General features: G+C 36.4%; 1 protein-coding gene across 3 annotated transcripts in view; it reads right to left on the reverse strand.

Annotated features, from left to right (window-relative positions):
* The window catches only part of LOC110457623 (lymphoid-restricted membrane protein-like), a 223,182-nt gene that overhangs the window by 68,413 nt on the left and 129,541 nt on the right, over positions 1 to 25,228 (reverse strand). For all 3 annotated transcript variants that reach the window (XM_021508980.1, XM_021508978.1, XM_021508979.1), the window contains 2 exons: positions 17,819 to 18,051; positions 12,460 to 12,819 (listed from right to left, as the gene is read on the reverse strand). In XM_021508980.1, coding sequence (XP_021364655.1) covers positions 12,460 to 12,819; positions 17,819 to 18,051 — 593 coding nt within the window. The remainder of the gene's footprint in view (positions 1 to 12,459; positions 12,820 to 17,818; positions 18,052 to 25,228) is intronic.

A 25,228-nucleotide genomic window follows, 5' to 3' on the forward strand; every position in this document is an offset into this window, starting at 1 on the left:
TTTGTAGCCCTTCATCCCAGCATGCTTCTGGCCAAATATCATCACCCTGGGCATTTTGTTTATTCAGAAGAAGTTGTTTAAATGTTTTAAACATATTTGACCCTGTGATCTTGAATATAAACCAAGGTCATTTCTTTAAACAAACTTCGTAGCACTTTATCCCAGCATGCTTCTGGCAAAATATCATCACCCTAGGCCTATCGGTTATTCAGAAGAAGTTGTTAAAAGGTTTTAAACATATTCGACCCCTGTGACCTTGAATATAAGTCAAGGTCATTTATTTGAACAACTTGGTAGCCCTTCGTCCCAGGATGCTTCTGACCAAATAGCATCACCCTAGGCCTATCGGTTATTCAGAAGAAGTTGTTGAAAGTTTTTAAACATATTTGACCCCAGTGACCTTGAAAATGGATGAAGGTCATTTATTTGAACAAACTTGGTAGCCCTTCATCCCAGCATGCTTCTGGCAAAATATCATCACCCTAGGCCTATCGGTTATTCAGAAGAAGTTGTTAAAAGGTATTAAACATATTCGACCCCTGTGACCTTGAATATAAGTCAAGGTCATTTATTTGAACAAACTTGGTAGCCCTTTATCCCAGCATGTTACTGGCCAAATTTAGGCACCCTAGGCCTACCGGTTATTCAGAAGAAGTTGTTGAAAGTTTTTAAACATATTTGACCCCAGTGACCTTGAAAATGGATGAAGGTCATTTATTTGAACAAGCTTGGTAGCCCTTCGTCCCAGTATGCTTCTGGCCAAATATGATCACCCTAGGCCTATCGGTAATTCAGAAGAAGTTGTTGAAAGGTTTTAAACATATTTGACCCAAGTGCCCTTGAAAATGGATGAAGGTCATTTATTTGAACAAGCTTGGTAGCCCTTCGTCCCAGTATGCTTCTGGCCAAATATCATCTCCCTAGGCCTATCGGTTATTCAGAAGAAGTTGTTGAAAGGTTTTAAACATATTTGACCCATGTGACCTTGAATATAAACCAATGTCATGTATTTGAACAAACTTGGTAGCCCTTCATCCCAGCATGCCTCTGGCCAAATATCATCACCCTAGGCCTACCGGTTATTCAGAAGAAGTTGTTGAAAGTTTTTAAACATATTTGACCCCTGTGACCGTGAAAATGGATGAAGGTCATTTATTTGAACAAACTTGGTAGCCCTTCGTCCCAGTATGCTTCTGGCCAAATATCATCACCCTAGGCCTATCGGTAATTCAGAAGAAGTTGTTGAAAGGTTTTAAACATATTTGACCCATGTGACCTTGAATATAAACCAATGTCATTTATTTGAACAAACTTGGTAGCCCTTCATCCCAGCATGCTTCTGGCCAAATATCATCACCCTAGGCCTAATGGTTACTGAGAAGAAGTTGTTTAAAGTAAAATGTTGACGACGAACGGACGGACGACGGACGCCGCACCTTCGGGCCAGGTGAGCTAAAAATGTAGGAGAAAATCTCCGGACCAAAAAATCAAATACTGAAATGAGCTAAGGGCAATAAATTTTGCAAAAATTGTTGAATCAAAATTCTTTTTAAGGAGACACAACTTCATATCATGATTATAATGTATACCAAGTTTCAAAGAGATCGGTCGAAAACTGTAGGAGGAGATTTCCGGACAAACAAAAGTTTATGCGGGACGGACGGACAAACCCATACCATAATACTCCCCTTAAATTTGATGGGCGTATAAAAATCCTGATTAAGTCAATAGATGATTATTATCAGGTTCTGATAGCCAATAACAAATTTTATCTAAAGTATCCACACCACTGCAAATATTGAATATAATTATAATCCTGTCAGCAATCAATCTAGCCAACAACCAATGTAAAGTTCATTTAACTTATCACAGAGCAAAAGAGTACCAATAAAGGTATTGGTAGACTAACACAGTTACTTGAAACGTACAAATTTTAGTGGTATTGTAAATTGAACGATTTCCACACTTCAGCAATGCCCTATTACCGCATATATGATTGTGCTAACTGAAGTTTTTGTGTATATTTTCTATTGCATATAACAGACCAACACAGTTACTGTAAACATACACATTTTTGTGGTATTATCATTTTAGCGCTTTCCACACTTTAAACAATGCCCTATTACTGCCTAAATGATTGTGCTATTTGAGGCTTTTGTAAATATTTTCTATTGCATGTGTTGAAAGAGCGCCAATTCATTGATGGGATTTCAGTTTACCCTTGACATATAGCAATATATGAAGTCAAATGATATTTCCCTGACTTTTGGAGGATCCAAACGAAATGTCCTTTCAAACCAAGAGTCAAAAAGATACTCTTACGGTCTACTGAAAGCCCCAAATAAGTATTCCTGCAGTATAAGACAGAGAAATCCAACATTCTAAGGGTTGAAATTAAAGATCCAAAATCCTATAGGAAGATATTGGAGATCAATGTCCTGTTGGTAGTAACCAGGTGATTTGAAGTCCTATCAAAGGTGGTATATGTAGAAAAACAAAGCAACAGAAATCCAACGGCTTAGAGGTGGTTATCTGGGATCAAAAATACTGAAGAAAGTAATCCCGACCAAATGTCCTACAGACACTTTTTGTAGATCAAACATTGTGTAAGAAGTAATCAGAGATCCTACATACTATAGGTGGTTATCAGAGATCCTACATCCTTTGGTGGTAATCAGAGATCCAACATCCTAAAGTTGGTAATCAGAGATCCTACATCCTAAAGGTGGTGATAAGAGATCCTACATCCTATAGGTAGTAATCAGATATCCAACATCCTAAAGTTGGTAATCAGATCCTACATCCTAAAGGTGGTGATCCGAGATCCTACATCCTATAGGTGGTGATCCGAGATCCTACATCCTATTGGTGGTAATCAGATCCTACATCCTATTGGTAGTAATCAGAGATCCTACATCCTATAGGTAGTAATCAGAGATCCTTCATCCTATAGATGGTAATCAGAGATCCTTCATCCTATAGATGGTAATCAGAGATCCTACATCCTATAGGTGGTAATCAGATCCTACATCCTATAGGTGGCAATTAGAGATCCTACATCCTATTGGTGGTAATCAGAGATCCTTCATCCTATAGATGGTAATCAGAGATCCTACATCCTATAGGTGGTAATCAGATCCTACATCCTATAGGTGGCAATCAGAGATCCTACATCCTATTGGTGGTAATCAGAGATCCTACATTCTATTGGTGGTAATCAGAGATCCTACATCCTTAAGGTGGTGATCAGAGATCCTACATACTATTGGTAGTAATCAGGGATCCTACATACTACTGGTAGTAATCAGGGATCCTACATACTATAGGTAGTAATCAGGGATCCTACGTACTACTGGTAGTAATCAGGGATCCTACATACTACAGGTAGTAATCAATGATCCTACATACTACAGGCAGTGATCAGGGATCCTACATACTATAGGTAGTAATCAATGATCATACATACTACAGGTAGTAATCAGGAATCCTACATACTATGGGTAGTAATCAGGGATCCTACATACTACAGGTAGTAATAAGGGATCCTACATACTACAGGTAGTAATCAGGGAACCTACATACTATAGGTAGTAATCAGGGATCCTACATACTACAGGTAGTAATAAGGGATCCTACATACTACAGGTAGTAATCAGGGAACCTACATACTATAGGTAGTAATCAGGGATCCTACATACTACAGGTAGTAATCAATGATCAGACATACTACAGGTAGTAATCAGGAATCCTACATACTATAGGTAGTAATCAGGGATCCTACATACTACAGGTAGTAATAAGGGATCCTACATACTACAGGTAGTAATCAGGGATCCTACAAACTTCAGGTAGGAATCAATGATCCTACATACTACAGGTAGTAATCAGGAATCCTACATACTATAGGTAGTAATCAGGGATCCTACATACTACAGGTAGTAATCAGAGATCCTATAATATACTACAGGTAGTAATTAGTCAAAGTAACAGTATGTGAACCTTAGGTTGATACCAAAGTTTTATGATTATCAATGGAAAGTAAACACATGTAAGTAAGTGTTTCTAAAACCTGTTAGCTAAATATAGTATTCATTAAAGGAATCCCTATCATCTACACTCCATCACTTACTTGCTCTTTTTAAAAAAATTATTTCAATATACTTCACCTCTAACCAAATATCTACTGCATTAGAAACATACAATTTGCTTCTATCCCCCCCCCCCCCCCCCCCCCCCCCAAGAATAAATTTTGTTAATGAACCAGCTGGAACACAAGAAGCCATACACTTTATCAAAGGACTTCTAGGCTGTAACAACAAGTTTGTAAAGTATTTATAGAATATACCTGAAAGCATGCCTTACAAAAGGATCCCTTTACATGGGACACATTTAACATGCCATTTAATCATGATAAATTAAAATCCCATTCAATGCCACACCAGTCGCTCATGCTCCGTATTTATATATAGAAACATTAATGGAATCATGGTCATTCAAGGTCTTTACTATAAAGATTACAAGCAATAATATAAACAATTCTACATTAACAGACATTATTGGTTGTTATAGAAATAAAAACTAGCACTGGTTACTACTACAATAGTAAAATAAAAGACACATTCTTTGTTAAGATGAACATTACTAATGACTGTCAGAAAGATTGTTGTGTACAAAGCCGGCTAAGGTTTCTGTGTAACTGGATTGAAATTAAGACTGACAAAGAATTATATCATTGAAAATATAGTGAATGACACAATATTCGACAAATTGGATATTACCAATAATCTTTGGAGAAGTCTGTTATTTTGTAAGGCTATCATTAGTCGTTGTGTACCTGAAATACCTGAAAGGTGCGATGTCTTACCTGGACCTACCACTGTATAACCTCTGGTACCTTGATTAGGGACTGGTTGAATACACAATTGTATCTATATAAACAGTGGGTGACAATGGTCTAATGTCTATTCACCGTAAACGATCACATCGTTGTTCTCTGGCGTAGTCTTCTGACCAACGACACCAGTATACCTGTGGCCAACGAGTTCCGGTCGCTAAAACAGCTATACCTAATTACTTTGTTGATGCATTTTCTGCTATGTGTAATAGTATCCAGACAATCTTTGTGCTGGGAATTTATGTAAACATTAACATAATAATGAAAGAAGAAAATAACCTGACACAACAATGCAGAACACTGTCAGAAGGCCAATAAAATCTGATCCCCTCATTAGCGGTGCAGCGTGAAATTGTTAATGTAGACCTGATGAATAGGAATGCTTACTTTTTACATTTGACTTTTGTTCTTATTTTTAAAACATGATTTCCTCGATCCTATTCTCCACTAGAATCCTTTCATTTCTCGAGGAAGAAATTACATTGTTGCAAATTATGCTTACAATATGCACATGAAAGACTGCAGAGGATCAAAGAAAGAAAAGTTTGCATGAAGACAGTGGACTAAAGAACTGATAATTCTGTGTTAAATATATATAATGTAGGTGTTGTATATTAGAGGTCAGTGTTGTATATTTATATATATACAGACAGTAAACTCAAGTCCTGAGAGCTAGGTGTCTTATATGGAATGGAGTCATAAGAGCTAGGTGTCATAGGTAGACTAGAGTCCTGAGAGTTAGATGCCATACGTAGACTTGAGTCCTGAGAGCTAGGTATTTTAAATAGACTAGATGCCTGAGAGCTAGGTGTCTTACATAGAATGGAGTCCTATAACTAGATGTCTTGCATAGACTGGAGGCCTGAGAACTAGATGTCTTACATAGACTGGAGGCCTGAGAGCTAGGTGTCTTATGTATAGACTGTTATCCTGAGAACTTGGTGTCATAGGTAGACTGGAGGCCTGAGAGCTAGGTGTCTTATCTATAGACTGTCATCCTGAGAGTTAGATGCCATACGTAGACTTGAGTCCTGAGAGCTAGGTATTTTATATAGACTAGATGCCTGAGAGCTAGGTGTCTTACATAGAATGGAGTCCTATAACTAGATGTCTTGCATAGACAGGAGTCATAAGAGCTAGGGGCATAGGTAGACTAGAGTCCTGAGAGCTAGGTGTCTTACATAGACTGTGGCCTGATAGCTAGGTGTCTTATGTAAAGACTGTTATCCTGAGAACTTGGTGTCATAGGTAGAGTGGAGGCCTGAGAGCTAGGTGTCTTATGTATAGACTGTTATCCTGAGAGCTAGGTGTCTTACATAGAATGGATTCCTATAACTAGATGTCTTGCATAGACTGGAGGCCTGAGAGCTAGGTGTCTTACATAGACTGTGGCCTGAAAGCTAGGTGTCTTATGTATAGACTGTGATCCTGAGAGCTAGGTGTCATGCATAGACTGGAGGCCTGAGAGCTAGGTGTCTTACATAGACTGTGGCCTGACATCTAGGTGTCTTATGTATAGACTGTGATCCTGAGAGCTAGGTGTCATACATAGCCTGGAGGCCTGAGAGCTAGGTGTCTTACATAGACTGTGGCCTGATAGCTAGGTGTCTTATGTATAGACTGTGATCCTGAGAGCTAGGTGTCATACGTAGACTGGAGACCTGAGAGCTAGGTGTCTTATACAGACTGGAATTCTGAGAGCTTCGTGTTATATATACCTATATATTCAACTGTAGATTGGAGGCCTTAAAACTGGATATTGTAGAGAGGGTGTATACTGGAGGTGTGGTGTATAGGGCCGTAGCACACTCAGTGTAGATAAGAAAGTTGTAAAGTTATCATTTATGAATACTATAGTGATCCTTGACTAAAAGGATCAAGTACATAAGTACACTGTAGACATGTCACCATAATCCATCATCAATCGCAGTCATAACACTACCAGATGGGAACGTACATCTGGTCAGGTACCAGAGGATATGTAGAAAATAACAGAAACAGGACTGCTGCAGTTAGCACAGAATATGTTGGGGAAGATTATTAACACATCATCTGTCATTTCAACTTTGTAAAGATCAATACATCTACTCATATTGACCACCTAGCCTGCATCCTCTGTCCAAGTCCTGTGAATTGGTGACAAGTGGCAAGCAGTATAATTTTTACAAGAATGTGAAAATAATTTTCACAATTTTCAACAAGATAATCCAGAATTTCCAACTTCAATCATATTTTGCTACAACAGTGCATAAAATTCCAAGCACATCTTATAGGGATTAGTCATAAATTAATTAAATTACATGCAAATTACCTTAAATGATTTCCAATAAAATGTAACCTACAAATTACCAGGTACACCAGGAATTACAAATAATTATGGCAGGTACAATCATACAGAAAACACAGTGTAAAGCTTCCACCATTCTTAATTAAATACATAAAGAAATAGAGATACAACATTTGATATGGTGCCCTATCTACCTAGAATCAGCCACTCTAAAGCGCTCATATACATTAGATAATAAATTAATCAATAAAACTTTGAGGAATTTGCAGGAGCTGCCTTATCAGGTGCTAACTATGTATACTAGTCCTACGCCACCTGGCTAATATTTCCTTATGTGTGTATGCCTGCATGTGTGCTGGAGATGTATTGTGTTCTTCCATAGCTTTGTTCCTTAATTGCCATAAACAAACATCTGTGGCAAGTGAGAGAGGTTCACAAAATCAAACTATCACTAACAGATCTTACCTATCCCTGTTCTGTAGGATTAAAAACAACTGATCACATCAGCCTCCACAGTTTACTTCTTGGTCTTTTGGGTTACTCCATACAGTATACGTACACACCAATTGAAAACATTACATCAATTCAAAGGGTTCGTCGGGATAGAGTGTCTCCACCCTTGTCAGTGACCTCTGTGACAATTAAAAGGTCATATATTCCTGCTATCTTGCCTGTGGCCTGGACAATACAATTGTAATGTCATTTACAATGAAGATAAATAATAGCAGAATGAGAAGATTGACCAATGGTCAGATGTATACACAACTGGTCAAGCTTTGTCACCGGACACCACAGTGGCTTCAGAGTAAACATCGGGGTGGAAAACATTCAGACGTTGCCAGGAATTTGCGACATGTGGGGTAGATTGACAGATACAGGTATCTCACGGGGACACGACAGGGAAATTAGGGCTTAAAAACATCCCCATCAAAGGCAAAACACATCAGTCAGATTATTAGTCAAACACAAAGAGGTTACAGCATTTCATCCAAAGCTTTATCATCCAAGAAATGGTTCTTTGGTCCTTTTTGATGAATTTGTGACCAGATCATATTTCAGAAGTATCAGCTGTAGCAAACGTGATACAGTATAACTATGTCATAATCAATGATATTAATGCAGGTTTGATTCCCCCCATGTTCAAGGCAACTTGTGTTGGACCCCTTAATGCAGGGAACTAGAATTCATAAAGAAAATTATACCGGCAAATAAAACAAAGTCTCAATACAGCTGATCTACATACATGATTTTACTATATATGTCACATACTGTATAACATAAAATGTTTGTTGTGCATAAACATTTGTGGTTTTCAAACCAAATTTGGTTAATATATACTTTACTTCTTTTTGTTTACATGGGGAATCTGCGAAAGTTTACCACAAAACTATCTAAATGGTTTTAATCCCCAAAAGAAAATATCCACGAAAATTGCATGTTATTCAGTATATGAATATCTTGATCAATGAAATATTTAACTTTGTTGACCCAAGTGGTTACATTTTTTTTCTTAAGAAAGAATTTATAAATGACAAAAAAAAATTGCACTCAGCAAAAAACAGTGATAAGCATTTTTTGTTGTCAAGATGATTTCCATGTTTTGCTATGATACGCTCATCTCGTAGAAAAATAGGAGAAATTGAAAGTTGTTTTGATCAGCAAAGACTACATTCGCTACAGTGATCAATGTGACAATGTAAGTTTTCATGCTGCAGGGTGTGAAACCTTACCGAATGAGAGTTATATCTACCGCACAAGGTTACTAGGCTGTTCACACCCATCACAAACTTATCAGGCAATTTCATGGCAACTCAACAATTTGCATACAATTTTTTTGATAAACTTGTAACATATTCATAAATTCATGAGTGAATCTAGATTTAATTTAAACTCCGCAGTATGAACATTAGATTATCATCATTGCTCTCTCTGGGAATTACTGCCCCAGATCTGAAGTGTACTCGGTCAATGGTGAAACTACTGGACACTGCTGTGCACTGTAAGGAATAAGAATGCTGTATATCTAGTTTACATAATTCAATTTCACAGTCATTTTCTCTCTCTCAAATTTATTAACATAAGGGAGTAAAAACATGTTTTTATGAAGACATGAAGACTTTCTTGAGCCTTGAAATAAAACCTGTGAATGTTTTAAACTTGATGCTCTTTTCCACTTCAATAGAAGCTGGTAGTCAACTCTTCACTAAATGGCAAGTTTACACTAATTCAATTTCACTTTTTCTCAAATTCATGAAGAACACCCATCTTTGTACGACAAATTTTGCAAAGTATGCTGTAATATGAACTAAAATTGTCACTCCCCCCCCCCCCCTGATTATCAATATGATAGCAAAAGAAACTGTTACTTTCAGAAGAATGTTTAATCACAGCAGAACACCAAAGTGAAAATACTTTTAGATTTTAACAGATAAGATAGATAAATTCAATTACGATTGTAAGTACATTCCTTTTCAGCTCTTATGAACAATAAAGGCGCCGAACATAAGGAAGGAGAACAAAGTAATCCTTCTCCTTACAGTTAATAGAAATTATGTTTCCTCAGTGGAAACCTGTCTACGAGTCTTTATCAATCTTTATAAAGCCAAAGGGGGATAACTCCAGCAGTATTAAGGAGGCAAACCTGTATATATCCCATATTGATTTTGGCCAAATTTTATTAAACAACTGGAAGCTAAAACAAGAAGTCAAGAATCCCCTCCCTCTCAAAAAAACCCTGAGAGATCCCAGAGTGGTCTTGGCGCCCACCATAGTACCATTTTCACAAGTTCTTTGTCAGTTTAATTGATCTTTTTTCTTGTTTTTCTCTTATCTGTTCAATCAGTTTGCTTATCTGCCATCTTAATCATTTGGTTTAGTAGTTTGGTTTAGAATTGTTTAATGTCCTATCAACAGCTATGGTCATTTAAGGATGGGCCATCTTAATCAATCTTTTGATCAACCTCAAAAGTTAACATGCACCATGCACTCAGGACCACTGAGTGAAGGGGAACCTACATATCAAATTTGAAAAATTCCTCCAGTTATTTCTGAGAAATAGCAAAAACAAACTTAAACTGTAACAAGATGGCTGGCCGATATAATTTGATATGCATAAGAGGAACCCTTTCGTGAAATTTGAGAAAGATCACTTTTTGAGCAATAAATAGTCATTACGACCACCTGCCAGCCATCTTGGTTTTCCAATCATCCCCAAAATTTGAATGCGGAACTAGGAGCCATGGGCAAACTTTGATTCTCAAATTTCCCTTCTGTCCCAAAATGTAATATGCGTAACTATGGGTGATGAAGAACTTTCGTGTCAAATTTGAGAAGACCCCTCCAGAACTTTATGAAAAACAGCGCTAACAAACTTACTCTCAAATTCAAGATGGCTGCCTGTCGTCCATTTTGGTTTTATGATCAGTCCCAAAAATTGATATGCATTACTAGGGATCATGGGGAACCTTTATGTGAAATTTGAGAAAGATCCCTCCATTGCTTTCTGAGGAACAGCGCTAACAAACTTTCATTCTCAAATTCTAGATGGCTCCCTGTCGGCCATCTTGGTTTTGTAATCAGTCCCAAAAAACTATTCATAATTAAGGTCGATGAAGAACCTATGTGAAATCTTGAGAAATATCCCTGCAATACTTTATGAGAAATAGCACTAACAAACTTTCATTCTCAAATTCAAGATCGTTGGCTGTCGGACATTTTGGTTTTGTGATCAATCATAGGGATTATGTGGAACCTTCAGGTAAGATTTTAGAAAGATCCCTCCAGTACATTCTGAGAAATAGCGCTAACAAACTTTAACTTTCAAATTCGTTATGGTGCTAACAAGAATTGTTTAAGGACAGACGGAATGACGGATTGACGAACGGACCAGGATCCATCTGATGATGGTGGGCAAAAAATATATATTTAAAAGTAACCAAACAAAAGTGTTCATGTTGATAATTTAATGACACAGCTTTTACATATCATTTTACATTCTGGCTTTGTCAAAATACAAAGTACAACCATGATACGATGTAAGTGTATATGCACAGGTGTTAAGCCCCTACCTGATATTTGGCTGTTCACTGGTCAATATTTACTAATCTGTAAGTATATATAAATCTAACAGCAGTATACATTGGATGTTCTTCATCATGACAGAGTGCCAGGGAAGTGTGTTAATACTGACCTCTAGTGATGACCTTAACCTGGTCTAAATGTCTAGAACAATATACCATAGGGTGTGTTAAGCCTCATCAAGCAGTTTTTATTACCCATAGGACATATTACTGTCCATGACCAGAAAATATCACATGTTTACTGAGGTGCACATTATCCTTGACATACCTGACAGCTGATTGTTAAGATTTACAGATCTGCAGCAAATATGAATGGCAAGTCTAGTTTAAAAACAGAGTATAATGTCTTAAGGGTCCATTTAATAAATCCACTATTGCTTTTCCAGCCCATAAACAAATCTCTTCAAGTGTATATATTTAATGAAAAAGCCAAAATTGCAATTTCATGCTACAAAATTTAATGGATGTATGATGTTAAGTGAACACATTAGATTTATGTATAAACGGGGAAAAAATAAGACCCCAAACAAAGTTTGCGGAACTTAATCAATCCTACTTTTGGACTTTCAGAAGAGAAGTAATTGAAAGTTTTGAGTTCTTTTATCTAGCATGGTGATAACAGTATTGTAGAGAATTTTCCAAAAAGTCTGTTCCTACTATAAATTAAATACCTAATCTGGATCTAGCCCCAGTAAGATGCAGTTTACAACAGTTGACAAAAATTATCAAGAAGGTATAGTTCAAACTGCAATTTTAGCTATAAGCTTACTGATATTTTGTTCTTAAGCGAGACTATTACCCTAATTGTTCAAGTCTATCCAGCTGCGTAAATGAGTACCAGCACAAAGGAAAGTAACCCAGTGAAATACAGGTGTCTTTCTAAGATGAAGATAGAGGTTCAATGGAATCCTTACAATTGGGTTAAATTCTGCCAATATCAATAAATCTGTTATTAGGCTTGGAAAAAAAACTTTCATTCTCAAGGGAAAATATTTAGTGAAAATAAAATGGAATCATTATGATGTTAAATATAATGGAAACTGCAACATCTTGCAATAAAAAGCCTTGCAACAATGGTAATAAGATTTCCTTTTTACTTCTGGAAATGATTAGGTGTAAGTGATATACAGTAATGCAATCAGAGATCATCAGTGTTGGGCTGGTTGCTCCAGGTTAAACCTTAATTATGTTTTACTTACTTGTCGTATCTTTGCTAGCTTGCAGCTCTTGGCAAGAGTTTGTGAGTCTGAAGAATTCTGGTCCTTCATCGATTGATCAGTGTTGGTCTGTGCAACAACTGGGCTTTCTTTGGTCGTGGAAGGATTTGGATCAGTTTTGGCGGGAGACGCCACGGTCTTGTGGTCAGTTTTGACCTGGGTATGGTCAGCATTAATAACTGGCATGGTCATTTGGTGGTCACCTGGCCTGTCTATCTTTGATGGGGAGTCCTTTCGATTCACAGACTGGCTGGAGGTGGGGACTTTACCACTAGACTGTAGTAGCTGTGGAGGTCGGCTTGGTTTTGTGGACTCGTTGGAGCTCATGCTGTCTGCCAATGACTGTAAAACAACAAGCAGAAATAATCTCACTATACTCTCCCTCTACAATTCGGAGTTAATTCTAAAAGTTTGTTTTCATCTATAACTTTTATTAGAATAAGGTGTGATGTACCGACATTTATTACATACTTACTAATAAATACGTTTTTTTTTGTATATGCTATACGACACAATTGCTCTTACCCATATCAGCCCTTGCCGTATCACACCCAAAAACCTGTATCAGCCCCCGCCGTATCACACCCCAAAACCCGTATCAGCCCGCAAAACCCGTTTAACACCCAATTTGGAAATTTACGTTTTTCAATATTTCAAAAGAAAAATAGATAATAAGATAGTAGCTTTTATTAGTAAGTATGTAATAAACAGAATAAAACATGCCTTTTTCCATATCACACCCAGTATCAACCCGAGACTGGAATATCAGCCCCAATGTATTAATCTATATATATATGTGATACCAAAATATGTCTTGAAAGCTTGAAAAATAATACGGTTTCTTGATTCATCTTGAAACAAATTAATAATTACTATTAATATTTACATGAAATTGATATTTATGTCCCAATTGCAAAAAAGATGAATAGGCACTGTAAGGGGCACTGTGACCATAACACTTCAGAATAATGTTTATGTTATTCTGATCATAATCAAACTTCAAAATAGACTTTGGAGGCAACTGCCATGGTAGGCATATTGGATTTCAAACTGGCCCCAAAATATCAAGAATTGGTCAGAACTATTCACAAATCATTTTCAGTAAGTTTTGGCAAAATTGGCTCTGTAGAATTTGCATTTAAATCCAAAATACATACTGGTAGCTGTCAACCCTCCCTCATTTTGACTAAAATTTACCAATCTCCTTCAAAACTCTCTCATTCATGTCCAAACTCACACAAACTCAAAATCTACATCCTGTGGTCAAATGATCTGCTAGTAACTGTGTAAAGGTGTGTGTAATGACCATAACAGGTGTGGATGTTTTTTGGAGTTATTTTGATACATGAAAAAAGAAAGTTAAATTAAGAAAAGCAGTTTCAATAGCAAAATGTATTAAAATGGTATCTTTGACCGATTATAGCACAAAAAACGAACATACGGTCAGTATTCTTTTGGGTATTTTCTACTATGCCATTAACTCCTTTTTCCAAGATTGCATATAAGAAAAGAAGATTGCATACAAGGAAAGAAGTTCAATACAGGAATTTTTGACTTTTCAGATGAGTATATTTTAATTAATTGCTGATTTTCTGGGATAAATACAGACATATAGAAAGAGATTAGTATAGTATAGACCTCCCACATATTACATAAATTATGATAAACTTGTTTGCTCCTTCCACATATCGCAGATATTATGATAAACTTGTTTTCTTCTCCCAGGCATATTGAGTAGTATGACAAGACAATGCATTTTTTTTTCCAGTTCGGCTAATCACATTAACACCAATGCAGAAATCATAAAGTGTCACCTGCACACATTTACTTCCCAATAACACTGATTACAGAGATACAAAGTGCAGATGTTAACTACCTGTACTGTCTTACAGCCCACCAGGTGTCCATTGTGTATTACCTGTAATTAACCCTGCAGTTTCTACAATACACCTTCTGTACACATTTGGTAATAAAAAAATGTTTGCTGACATGTAGGACTGTTTTTGGTATTCAATGTTTTTCAAAATGAAAGAGAAAAGATGCCAGGAGCAGCATGTCCCCCCTTCCTTCTCCGCCTTAAAATAATCAAGAATTCATGGCTATGCTGCCTTTATCAGCCTAAGTGGAAAGATAGCCATGATGAAGTTTATACCCATGATGGAGAAATAACATGCAATATATTTTCTGTTTTGTAAGAGGTCAGGTTGTAGCAGCCTCGTTAATATTCAGACTTTTGTCGGGTAACAGGCATGAACAATAGAAGTTTCATCACAATCTTATGCTGGAAAAAACACTTCATTAAGGTTTTTCTTAAAATTCCTTCAAGCAAGAAAGAGTAAACCATATCTGGAGATAATGTAAACCTTACAAAAAAATACTTGGCAGGTGCATATAGTATGGCCACTTCGTATCATCATATATACTATACCAATAACGACCTGTTATTCCAGTGAACTTAAGATACATTTCAATAAACATGCAAACAAAAACAGACTGTTGAAATGCTTAAAGCTCATAGTAAAGCTCCATTACATATAGTATACACTAGTCTGTTGAAGGTTTCCAAATGGTCTTCGTTCCAGCTATGTGGAAGCATTATACTAGAAGCCATCAGAATTCAAGGCATTTATGTAATATCAAGTACCTCGACAGCCAGCTGCTTCTCTGTTCACACGCTGCACACTACTACCTGGCAACTTTTACAAAAATAATAAACACAGACCAGAAAAACATTTCTTCCTTCCAACCTACTTCATGCATCTCACTCAAACATTTGTTTACAAAGAACTAGTTTGCATCAATCTATTCTGAAGCATGCTTTGCTTACCATATTTTTTCCAAGAAGTGGTACATTTTCAGAGAAAAGACACGCTCCTGCCTCTTCCCCCCTCCCCAACCACCTCCCTCCCATTTTGTTAAACAAATTTTACAGCTTGAATCTACTGTTTGAAGCAATTTCCTATTTATAGTAAGAGTAACCTTGACCTTTGACCTTTTCACTTGAAAAGCAATTCCAAGCAAGTACTTTTTGAGCATGCAAGCTTGCATAAAGTGACCAAGGAAGTTTTTGCTATCTTGAGCGAGCGTTATAATTATATCCCATCTGATGCAGGAGATGATAAGTACTTTCAGAGGAAAACATTAATTTCTTTATTATTCAGCCCAGTGTTCCTTTCACCCTTGTTGGACTTAAGCATCCAGGTAAAATATGGTAGGTTTGTAGGAAATGGCACGGGGTGTATAGAGGCACTTACATGTGGCAAGGGGTTAAACAGTAACTCATTTAGTGGTAACTTTGGTAATGTTTTACAAGAACTCAGTTAGTGGTAGCTTTGAGAGGAACTGATTTATATATAGGTAGCTACGGTAATGTTTTATAAGAACTCAGTTAGTGGTAACTTTGAGAGGAACTGATTTATAGGTAACTACAGTAATGTTCACAAGAACTCAGTTAGTGGTAGCTTTGAGAGGAACTGATTTATAGGTAACTATGGTAATGTTCACAAGAACTCAGTTAGTGGTAACTTTGAGAGGAACTGATTTATAGGTAACTACGGTAATGTTCACAAGAACTCATTTAGTGGTAACTTTGAGAGGAACTGATTTATAGGTAACTATGGTAATGTTCACAAGAACTCAGTTAGTGGTAACTTTGAGAGGAACTGATTTATAGGTTACTACGGTAATGTTCACAAGAACTCATTCAGTGGTAAATATGCAACTGTTTTCAGAAATGGCTTCAGATGCTAATACATGTACAGTAATGTATTTTAGGAACGCACGTTGAGGTAAATCTGGTAGTTTTTTTACAAGAACTCATTTGGAAGTAAATATTTGTACATTACACAAGGAATTATGATAATGTAGGTGTGTTATCATCGCCAAGCATGTCATAACAACCTTCATTGGAAGTAGTAAACATGACTAGCAACAAAACTAATGTTCATGGCAAGGCTTTTCTTTCCGAGTTTTATTATCTGAAACCTTTCATTTTTCACAGAATCTATTTGTTTGTTACATGGTGGCGGTGTATGTCAGGAAGATATTCAAATTACCCTCTAGAGAAATGCATACACTGTATCAAACTGCATGTATCACAACATGTATTACTTTAGTAGTTATTGGCCTGTATGTTCAAGACAAACCACCTCTCTCACTACACAATCAACTGCATTTTTGAAGTTTTAAAAGAACAGATGGCATTGTGCCTGTGATATATTTAGTGTCTCTGAAAATTTATCTATATCAATATTTGGAATGCATTTAATAGTACAGTTATATCTACCTTTGAACATTAAAATGAATACGGCTATTGTCTGTCACATGTGGCTAATATTGTAGAAGCAGAAATTCTTGCATGTGAAAATGTTTTCGCTGTTACTCTTTAAAATGACTGCAGAGTTGAAATTTTTGAATTGGCAATAGTTCTGCAATCTCTATATTCTTCATATCTCTAAGCTTTATAATTTATAAATAAATGTTCGGGAGTAGACATTTTCACGCTAATTTACTCCAACACTTAAAAATATGGTAAGCAAAACTTAAATCTGACACGTCCTTAAATGACCATAGGGTGATCGGGTGGTGCAGTGGATAGCACACTTGCCTTTCACCAAGGCTTCCAGGGTTTGATTCCCCGAATCGGACGTGAAAAGGTTGGGGTCACCTGCCAAACCACATGGGTTTTCTGCGAGTACTCCAGTTTCCTCCCACAGTAATACCCTGCGCACTAACATCCGGGCCACCAAGAGTGATTAATATTAGTTGAAATAACTTGTTTCATAATTGTTGTAAAATAAATAAAGTTTATATTTATACTCAACACTGCAAAAAGAACGAGCATTTCCTTACCGAAAAAAAGTCCCGCTTTTACAGTATACCGGAAGTTTCGTTAATTAATGAACTTAACAGCTACCATTGTTACCATCTAGAAAATGTTTGGAAATACCCAGCAACAGTGACATTGATAGTTACCTTGACCCATTTTTAACTACAAAGAATGGGAAGGTTGCCTCACTTGTGGGATTTTTTCCCGTAAGTGTTTGTAAATTACAGTCCAAACTGACAGACAGTTACCTTGACCTTTGGCATGTTAATACTGAAATAATATAAATTTTTGCCACTTGTATGCGTAATCAGATAATTTAAAATATTGGGAGTCAAGCTGAAGAGTTACAAATTAACAGATAACTACTGTTTACACAGACAGAAAAGGGTGACTCCAGCCGAATATGTAAATTAGATTTACAGTTATATTTCTGTTATGTTTTTATCTTATCAACCCTAACATATTCTTCACCAGAGAGTTGTAATTCCAATGAGGTAAACTTCACACACTTACCAACTTTCCAAGATGGAGGGCCAAAGCTGAGGTAATTGACAAGTCATGTTCGTCTTCCTCTGTCACCCCTCCATTTCCAGGGCTGTTCCGTTGTGGTGATACTCCCCTGTGTAGGTACTGGGGCGGTGTCCTGTGGGTCAGGCTCTGGGTGGGTGTGGCCTTCTGAAGAGGCTCAACGGTACTGTGAGGCAGGTCTTGCCTGCAATCCTCCAGTGGATCTGTCCTTTCCCTTGCTGGAAAGAGTTTTATGAGATATTGCAAATGTAAAATGCTTGTATCTCACGAAAGACTTTTAAAATTCAAATGATACGGAAGTGGCATGCGACAAAGTTGCTCTATTGATCGACCTGACACTGGGCAAGTTACTATAGCAATCCATCAGAAAGCTCTATTTAGATCATGTTTTCCAATTCTACAAACTGTGAAATTACAAAACATAAAATTTTTAGAAGCCAAGCATCTCATCAATCATGAAGGATGGAGGGGATTTACGTGCAGAAATGAGATTTGCATGTAATGTGCAGGTTTTGTCCTTGTAAGATAGTTGTGGGGGTGTTGGCGACTTGCGTGGGCCAATCAATACTCATATTGATACTCCCTGCAGTGCAGCCAAGCAATGTTTAAACTTTCTTACACACTAATACAATTACCACAGCATATTCTGCCAAATTTTTGTCTCTTTCGTTTAAACTTCTGAACCACTTAAATGTTTGGATTTTGAATTCAAACTAAATCACACAAATTGCACAATTAACTTTCTTCAGCTCCATCAAAATATCAGACACAGACACAATTTCAACTGTATTTCGAGTATTCCTGTACAGCTCTCCCTGGAGCTCTGTTAAACTTTCCTCCTTTTTCACAAATAATAATCAAATATTTTTATTTTGTATCTCATTGATTAGTTACTTCTTACTTGAGGTCTGTTTAAAACTTCATAAACAAATAATTGATACAAAATATTATTTTGAACCTCCAAACCAATACATTTGTACGGCTCTCCTTAGTTCCATTAAAACCAATTTCAATGATACTTCACATTGAACTTTGTGTCAAATCTCAAACCAGTACACTTGTACAGATCTCCTCAGCTCCGATGAAACATCTTCCTCATTAATTAATGATAAATCAGAATTTTAGGCCGATCTAGAATTAGTTAACAGGAACTTTTTGCCCAGTCAAACTTCCCCCCTACACCTGATACAATTTGTAATTGTCCCCTGTTAATTTCCTGTTTCAGTTTTCAGTTATTATGTTGTTTACTTATGTTCGCTCTGAATATTAATTAAAAAACAATACTGCGGGAAAATTTCGCCAGTTTACAGTATTTGCACAGCATTCCCTTCAAAACTCCAATAAAACTTTCCTACCCAACAAAATAAATAAACAGATTATTTAGTTGGATTTCTGACTACCTACAAATACAAAGTACTGCATATAATTCTAGCGGATATCAACTACAGACATCAGTAACAGCTTTGAACATAGAAGTCTCCTACATAACGAAAACGAGCCAAGTTTGACCCCAAAATGATTGATTTTGTCCGAGTTTACTTAAGATTTCATCAAGGATAACAATTCCTTCTAGAATAGCCTAATCAATTCTCGTACACTGATGTTGAGTTATATATCAATAGAAACTTCTATCCTGATCTATAACTGTGTTTAACAAACACAACTTCTATCTGGTGAATGTTGTAAGTTCTCATTCTCTGTTATAATAACTCTCTGTTTAATAGAAATCTAACCGAAAAAAAACACATCGATATGTCAGCAAGGCTCACCCCCCACCCCCCAGCCACGGACTGTATATGTGTTATCCCGTAATCGATAAGCAGAAGCCATAGTGATTATCTTGGATTACTTACTGAATATGGGTAATACTGCATGTAACACAAGTATGTAACCTGATAAGTAACATTTACCACCAAGATTAGGAACAAAATAGAATCAACTGAACAGAAGTTATAGTGGAAAGGTCTCTGCCAATCAGAAACAAAAGGCATCAATCTTGTATTAGGAATCTAGATAGAATGTCCTTATTCAAAATGTAGACTGTCCACTTACCACCAAGTATCAACAAAATTGGATCCACAAATAAAAAATTATCCCCACATAAGCTCCAGACAATCAGAAATGATATCACGACTAACCTTGGCCATTTTTGGATTTCAGGATCTTGATTCGACTTTGTTAATACATGCTATCTGCCACATATGACAGAAAGGGCGCGCCAAATTACCCCTGTTCAATATTTTGTAACAGTGATCTAGACATTGAGTGGTGGCCCGGCCTCTTTGACTTCTGGATCCCAGTAATATGGCATTTAATTCATGTTGGGTATTAACTGAGTACCATTCCTGCTAAAGCAATGGGTAAAAGGGCTATACATTGTATATTTTTTTTATATTTCAGCAACTGACCTAAACCTTGACCTTAGGGACTTCTTGAGCTCCCTACTACACATCTACATGTAATAGAGTATAGTCATATATAACACTTCAGAAATTTTAGACTTCTTGATTCTGACACTATCTTGGGGAACATAGGCACGGATCCAGGTAAAGAAAGACTGACGTCGGACACGGATTGTCATTGGTCACCTGAATCTTTGATGCCAGACCCTCAATGCTTTGATGACAAGGTAATCATAATCTTTTCCTTTGGTAAAGTGTTGAAACACAAACTTGTATAAGTTACCTCCTGAAAGAAGTTTCACGGAAATCCAAAAGAAAATAATTGTGTTAAGGTGACCTTGATCTTTGGTGTATAATGATTAGATGTACATTTTTCTAAGCTGCCTCGGTAATTAACTTATGAAGGAAGTTTCAAGGAAATCCTACCAATTCCTTTTAATGTTCCAATTAAATATCATAATGCCATGTACTCGACTGAAAATAAAAAAAAAACAATTTCCAATCCGTTAGCAATTTGTTTATTAATCAACTCATTCACCCCTGAAATTTCACAATGAACTATTCCAACCTTGGAATAAGAAGAGTTCAAAAGTGTCTTCAGGGTTGAATGAGTTAATTAATATATGCTACTTTTTGCAAGCATGCAGAGCAAGGTGTTTGGTCATACCGTGTAATATATTCAACCAAAATAGGCTTTGTTACTGTCAATATTTCATTATACTCCCACAACCACTGTAGGTTTCCTCACTCCTCACTCATTGGATAAACCTGCTAGGAGTTGGTAAACATTTTTGGTTACCCACTAACAGGGAACACCCTCCACGTGATTTCATCTGTCAATCTTCTAATTATGATGTCAAGTAACAATGCTGATTTTCCTGTTTATCAATTTTCAATTTGTAAAAGACACTCAGTAAACTTTGTGTCTTTATGCTTTTTGAAAATTAACTTACTTGAGTTAGTTAACTGCCACTGGGAAGACATTACTCTAGTATGGCAGAAAGACTTGTATCAAGTGAGGTATGATTAGCTGAATTCAGCTATATATTTAATTGCCAAAAAAATATTATCCTGAAGTGAAACAGAACAGTAATTTTACCTTTACCTAGTGTGCAGACCTCATGTTATAACATGACTTTACATTATGATCACATCTCAGATCATACTTGCATGACAATCTGATAATTTATTCAAAAATATTCATCAGTTTTGAAATATGTAATATCAAAGTTTTACTTCATACACAAAGACTGTACGCATTAAATGTGTCGCAACACTTCAAGTCTGACTGGTCCCTTTGTCAAGCTTCAAGTAATAGTGTGACAAAGGGACCAGTCGGTCATGAAACGTTTCAACATGTTTAATACATACTTTGTTTGTGTATGAAGTAATATATGATATGACATAATTTTTCACAGACAATGTTATCTTCGTTCCGTAAACTAACGCGATTCATTCAATATGCCTAGAAACATATTGCTGTTATGACCTCATAAATGTTGAATAAAATAAAAATCATTCCTAAAGTAATATATGATATGCATCATGATCACAATTTTTCACACACAATGTTATCTTCGTTCCGTACACTTAACTCAATCAAGGTAAAAATATTTGCAGTCACTGCAGGCAAATACTGCTGCTCCCAATGTTTTATTACGTAGAAGTTTGTTAACAGTTGTCTTCCTTACATATGTATTGCACTCTGTAATTCGCAGTGTCAGCTTCGTAAAGCATGGGGTTACTTATACACTGTTTAACAAAGAACATCATCACAGAAACATGTATTTCATGATTCCAGAATCCTAAGGATCAGGACAAGTGACAGCTGGGATCCCATGGGCCTTAACGGTCACCTGAGTCCTACAGTATTTATTTTTGTTGTTGAAATATGTACCAATTTGAGTAAAAAATAGTTAAGTATAACGTTAACTTAAGTTTGTCAGGACCATGAGCTGATCATTCCTAGACCGAGTTTCAGTTAAATCGGCCTAATAGAACTTGTTTTTAAGTTTGAAAAAGTTATTTTCAAAAAAGCGGCCGTGGCAGCTAAATTTTATTTCTGATCGACCCGAAAAGAAAAAACTTTGTCAGGACCATGAGTCGATCATTCCTACAAAGTTTCAGTTTAATCAGCCCAGTAGAACTTGACTTTAAGTTTGAAATAGTTTTTCAAAATGGCAGCAGTGGCAGCCAAATTGTATTTCTGATCGACCCGAAAAGAAACAAAACTTGGTCAGGACCATAAGTCTATTATTCCTACCAAGTTTCAGTTCAATCGGCCTTACAGAACTTGACTTTAAGTTTGAAATAGTTTTTATCCATATGGCGGCCATATTGGATTTCTGATCGACCCGTAAAATAACAACACTTTGTCATGACCATGAGTCGATCATTCCTACCAAGTTTCAGTTCAATCGGCCTAATAGAACTTGTTTTTAAGAGTTTGAAATAGTTATTTTCAAAAAAGCGGCCGTGGCAGCCAAATTGTATTTCTGATCGACCCGAAAAGAAAAAAAAAATTGTCAGGACCGTGAGTCGATCATTCCTACCAAGTTTCAGTTCAATCGGCCAAGCAGAACTTGACTTTAAGTTTGAAATAGTTTTTCAAAATGACGTCCGTGTTGGCCATATTGGATTATTGATCGACCCAAAAAATAACAACACTTTGTCAGGACCATGAGTCGATCATTCCTACCTAGTATCAGTTGAATCGGCCTAGCAGAACTTGACTTTAAGTTTGAAATAGTTTTTCAAAATGGCGGCCGTGGTGGCCATATTGGATTTCTGATCGACCCGAAAAATAACAACACTTTGTCAGGGAGATGTCAGTAACCTTCCCATAAAATATTAATGAAATCTCTTTGCCAGTATTTCAGCTTAAGTTGAAAATGTAAAATATTAACGGACGACGACGACGGACGAAGATGGATAGCAATAGCTAGGTCACTTGAGCTGATCGAAGCTCAGGTGACCTAAAAACCCATGTCTGATAGCTCAGGGCCAGTTTATTTGTTCTGTGGACATATACAAATTTGTGTCTACTTGCCTGACAGACCAGTATAAATCTGATAAATGTTCCTTGTATCTGACATAACGTTTTTATTCACAATTCAATATACAAATGACAAAAAAAACCACCACTTTACTTCTGTTAAAAGACACTAATAAAGACATGCAAATAAATTTTGCATACTCAGGAGTTTATGACTTGTGAACCTAGTGGCCACAAGTAAAATGAAACACCAGACTTAACTTCCTCTGATCCAGATTCATTTTCCACAACAAGAACATTACAAACGGTACTTTAATGACATCTCTAGCATTTTTTTATGGTTCATTAGTTTCTTAATAATGTTCAAAGGCTTGTAGTGCTAGTGTAACCTTAAGGAAAATATTTACAACACGTGGCTAGGTGAGAGCTCTTCAGATTCTAGTTATTTGGTGTTCAGAGGCATCACATCCTGGTGTTATGGAATCTTAGCATACAGCCACAACATGTACAGGGATATTGGTGGTGAAGATAAAACAAGTAAAAACATTTGGACAGAAAGTCGAAAAGATTAATTCAAAGTACATCACACAAAAGTGATCAAACCTGCAGCTTTACAATATACCTTGACAGCACTTTAGAGCAAAGGTGATATTTTCATTATAGCATGCATCCTTCAGATTTTATTGGTGTCCATGCAACATCAAAAGAAAGTCACCCGTCTTCTTTTATATTAATACTCAACGATAAATGCTACACATATGTCCATTCCAAAGGAGTTCTGTATCAAGAAACCTTAAAATATATATTCTAATAAGAATAACATAGATTTGAATAATTAATGAACAATTTATTAAAGACACGTAAGAATTTATGACACATTACACAGATACACAAGAACTGATGACACATTTCACAGCTACACAAGAAATGAAGTACTTATAATGCTTTGGTATTTATAACATTTTATCCATCTTTAACTTATCTCATGATTTAATCCTTATTGTGTTTATCTCAAAAAATGTGTTTTTCTTGTATGTGATATTTCATTGTAAAGGGAAATAACTGGTAAATTAAATATTCACTTTCAAGCATATTTGAGTTTCTTAGAAATATTTTATAAACTGAGTTATCATGTTCAGACAGTAGGCATTTTGATAATGTTAATGCAAAGTTTTCAGGGCGATAACTATAAGACAATGTGTATATACATCCCTGCAGCAGCTTAAGGCATTTGGTGAGTGTCTTTCATGTGTTATGTTACAAACCAATGTTTCACAACTCTGAGAACTTAACAGCATCACCATGATCCAGACTAAAGTAAATGTCACAAGAACGTGAACCCTGATGCAGCATTCCTCACATCCGAAATACACAGAGAATTGTAGATAAATCAGCATGTGGTTTTAACAAATGACTAAATATTAGTGCTATGGGACAGAAAAATTGTTTTATTATCACTCAATAAAAATCAAACAAGCGTACCGCGGGGCGGAACGATATATATACGCCCGTCGAATGCCATATAGTGTTATATACTTTCTTACATTGAAATAAGATCTGCATCATTCAAAGAGTGGTTAGCTGACATGCTATAACAAGAGGCCCAATGGGCCTGCATCGCTCACCTGGTATAAAACTGACACTTGTAACCTTAAAAGTGATCTAAAATAAAGCTACAGGCAAAATATCAGTATTTATGATTAAAATTCGTTCAAAAGACCCTGTTAATTTTTTTTTAAACATTTCACCCCTGTGATTGAAAGTCGAACAAAGTCATTATGTTGAACACATTGTATAGGCTTTCATCTCAGGATGCAACTTGCAAAGTATAAACATCCTGGGACCCATGGTTATTCATAAGAGGTTGTTTAAAGATTTTAAACAAATTTGACCCCTGTGACCTTGAATATAAGTCAAAGTCATTCACTTTAACAAACATAGTAGTCCTTGATCCCAGCATATGCTACTAACTAAATATCAACATCCTGAGCCTTTTGG

This window comes from Mizuhopecten yessoensis, unplaced genomic scaffold (assembly GCF_002113885.1).
Source record: "Mizuhopecten yessoensis strain PY_sf001 unplaced genomic scaffold, ASM211388v2 scaffold9253, whole genome shotgun sequence".
Taxonomy (NCBI): domain Eukaryota; kingdom Metazoa; phylum Mollusca; class Bivalvia; order Pectinida; family Pectinidae; genus Mizuhopecten; species Mizuhopecten yessoensis.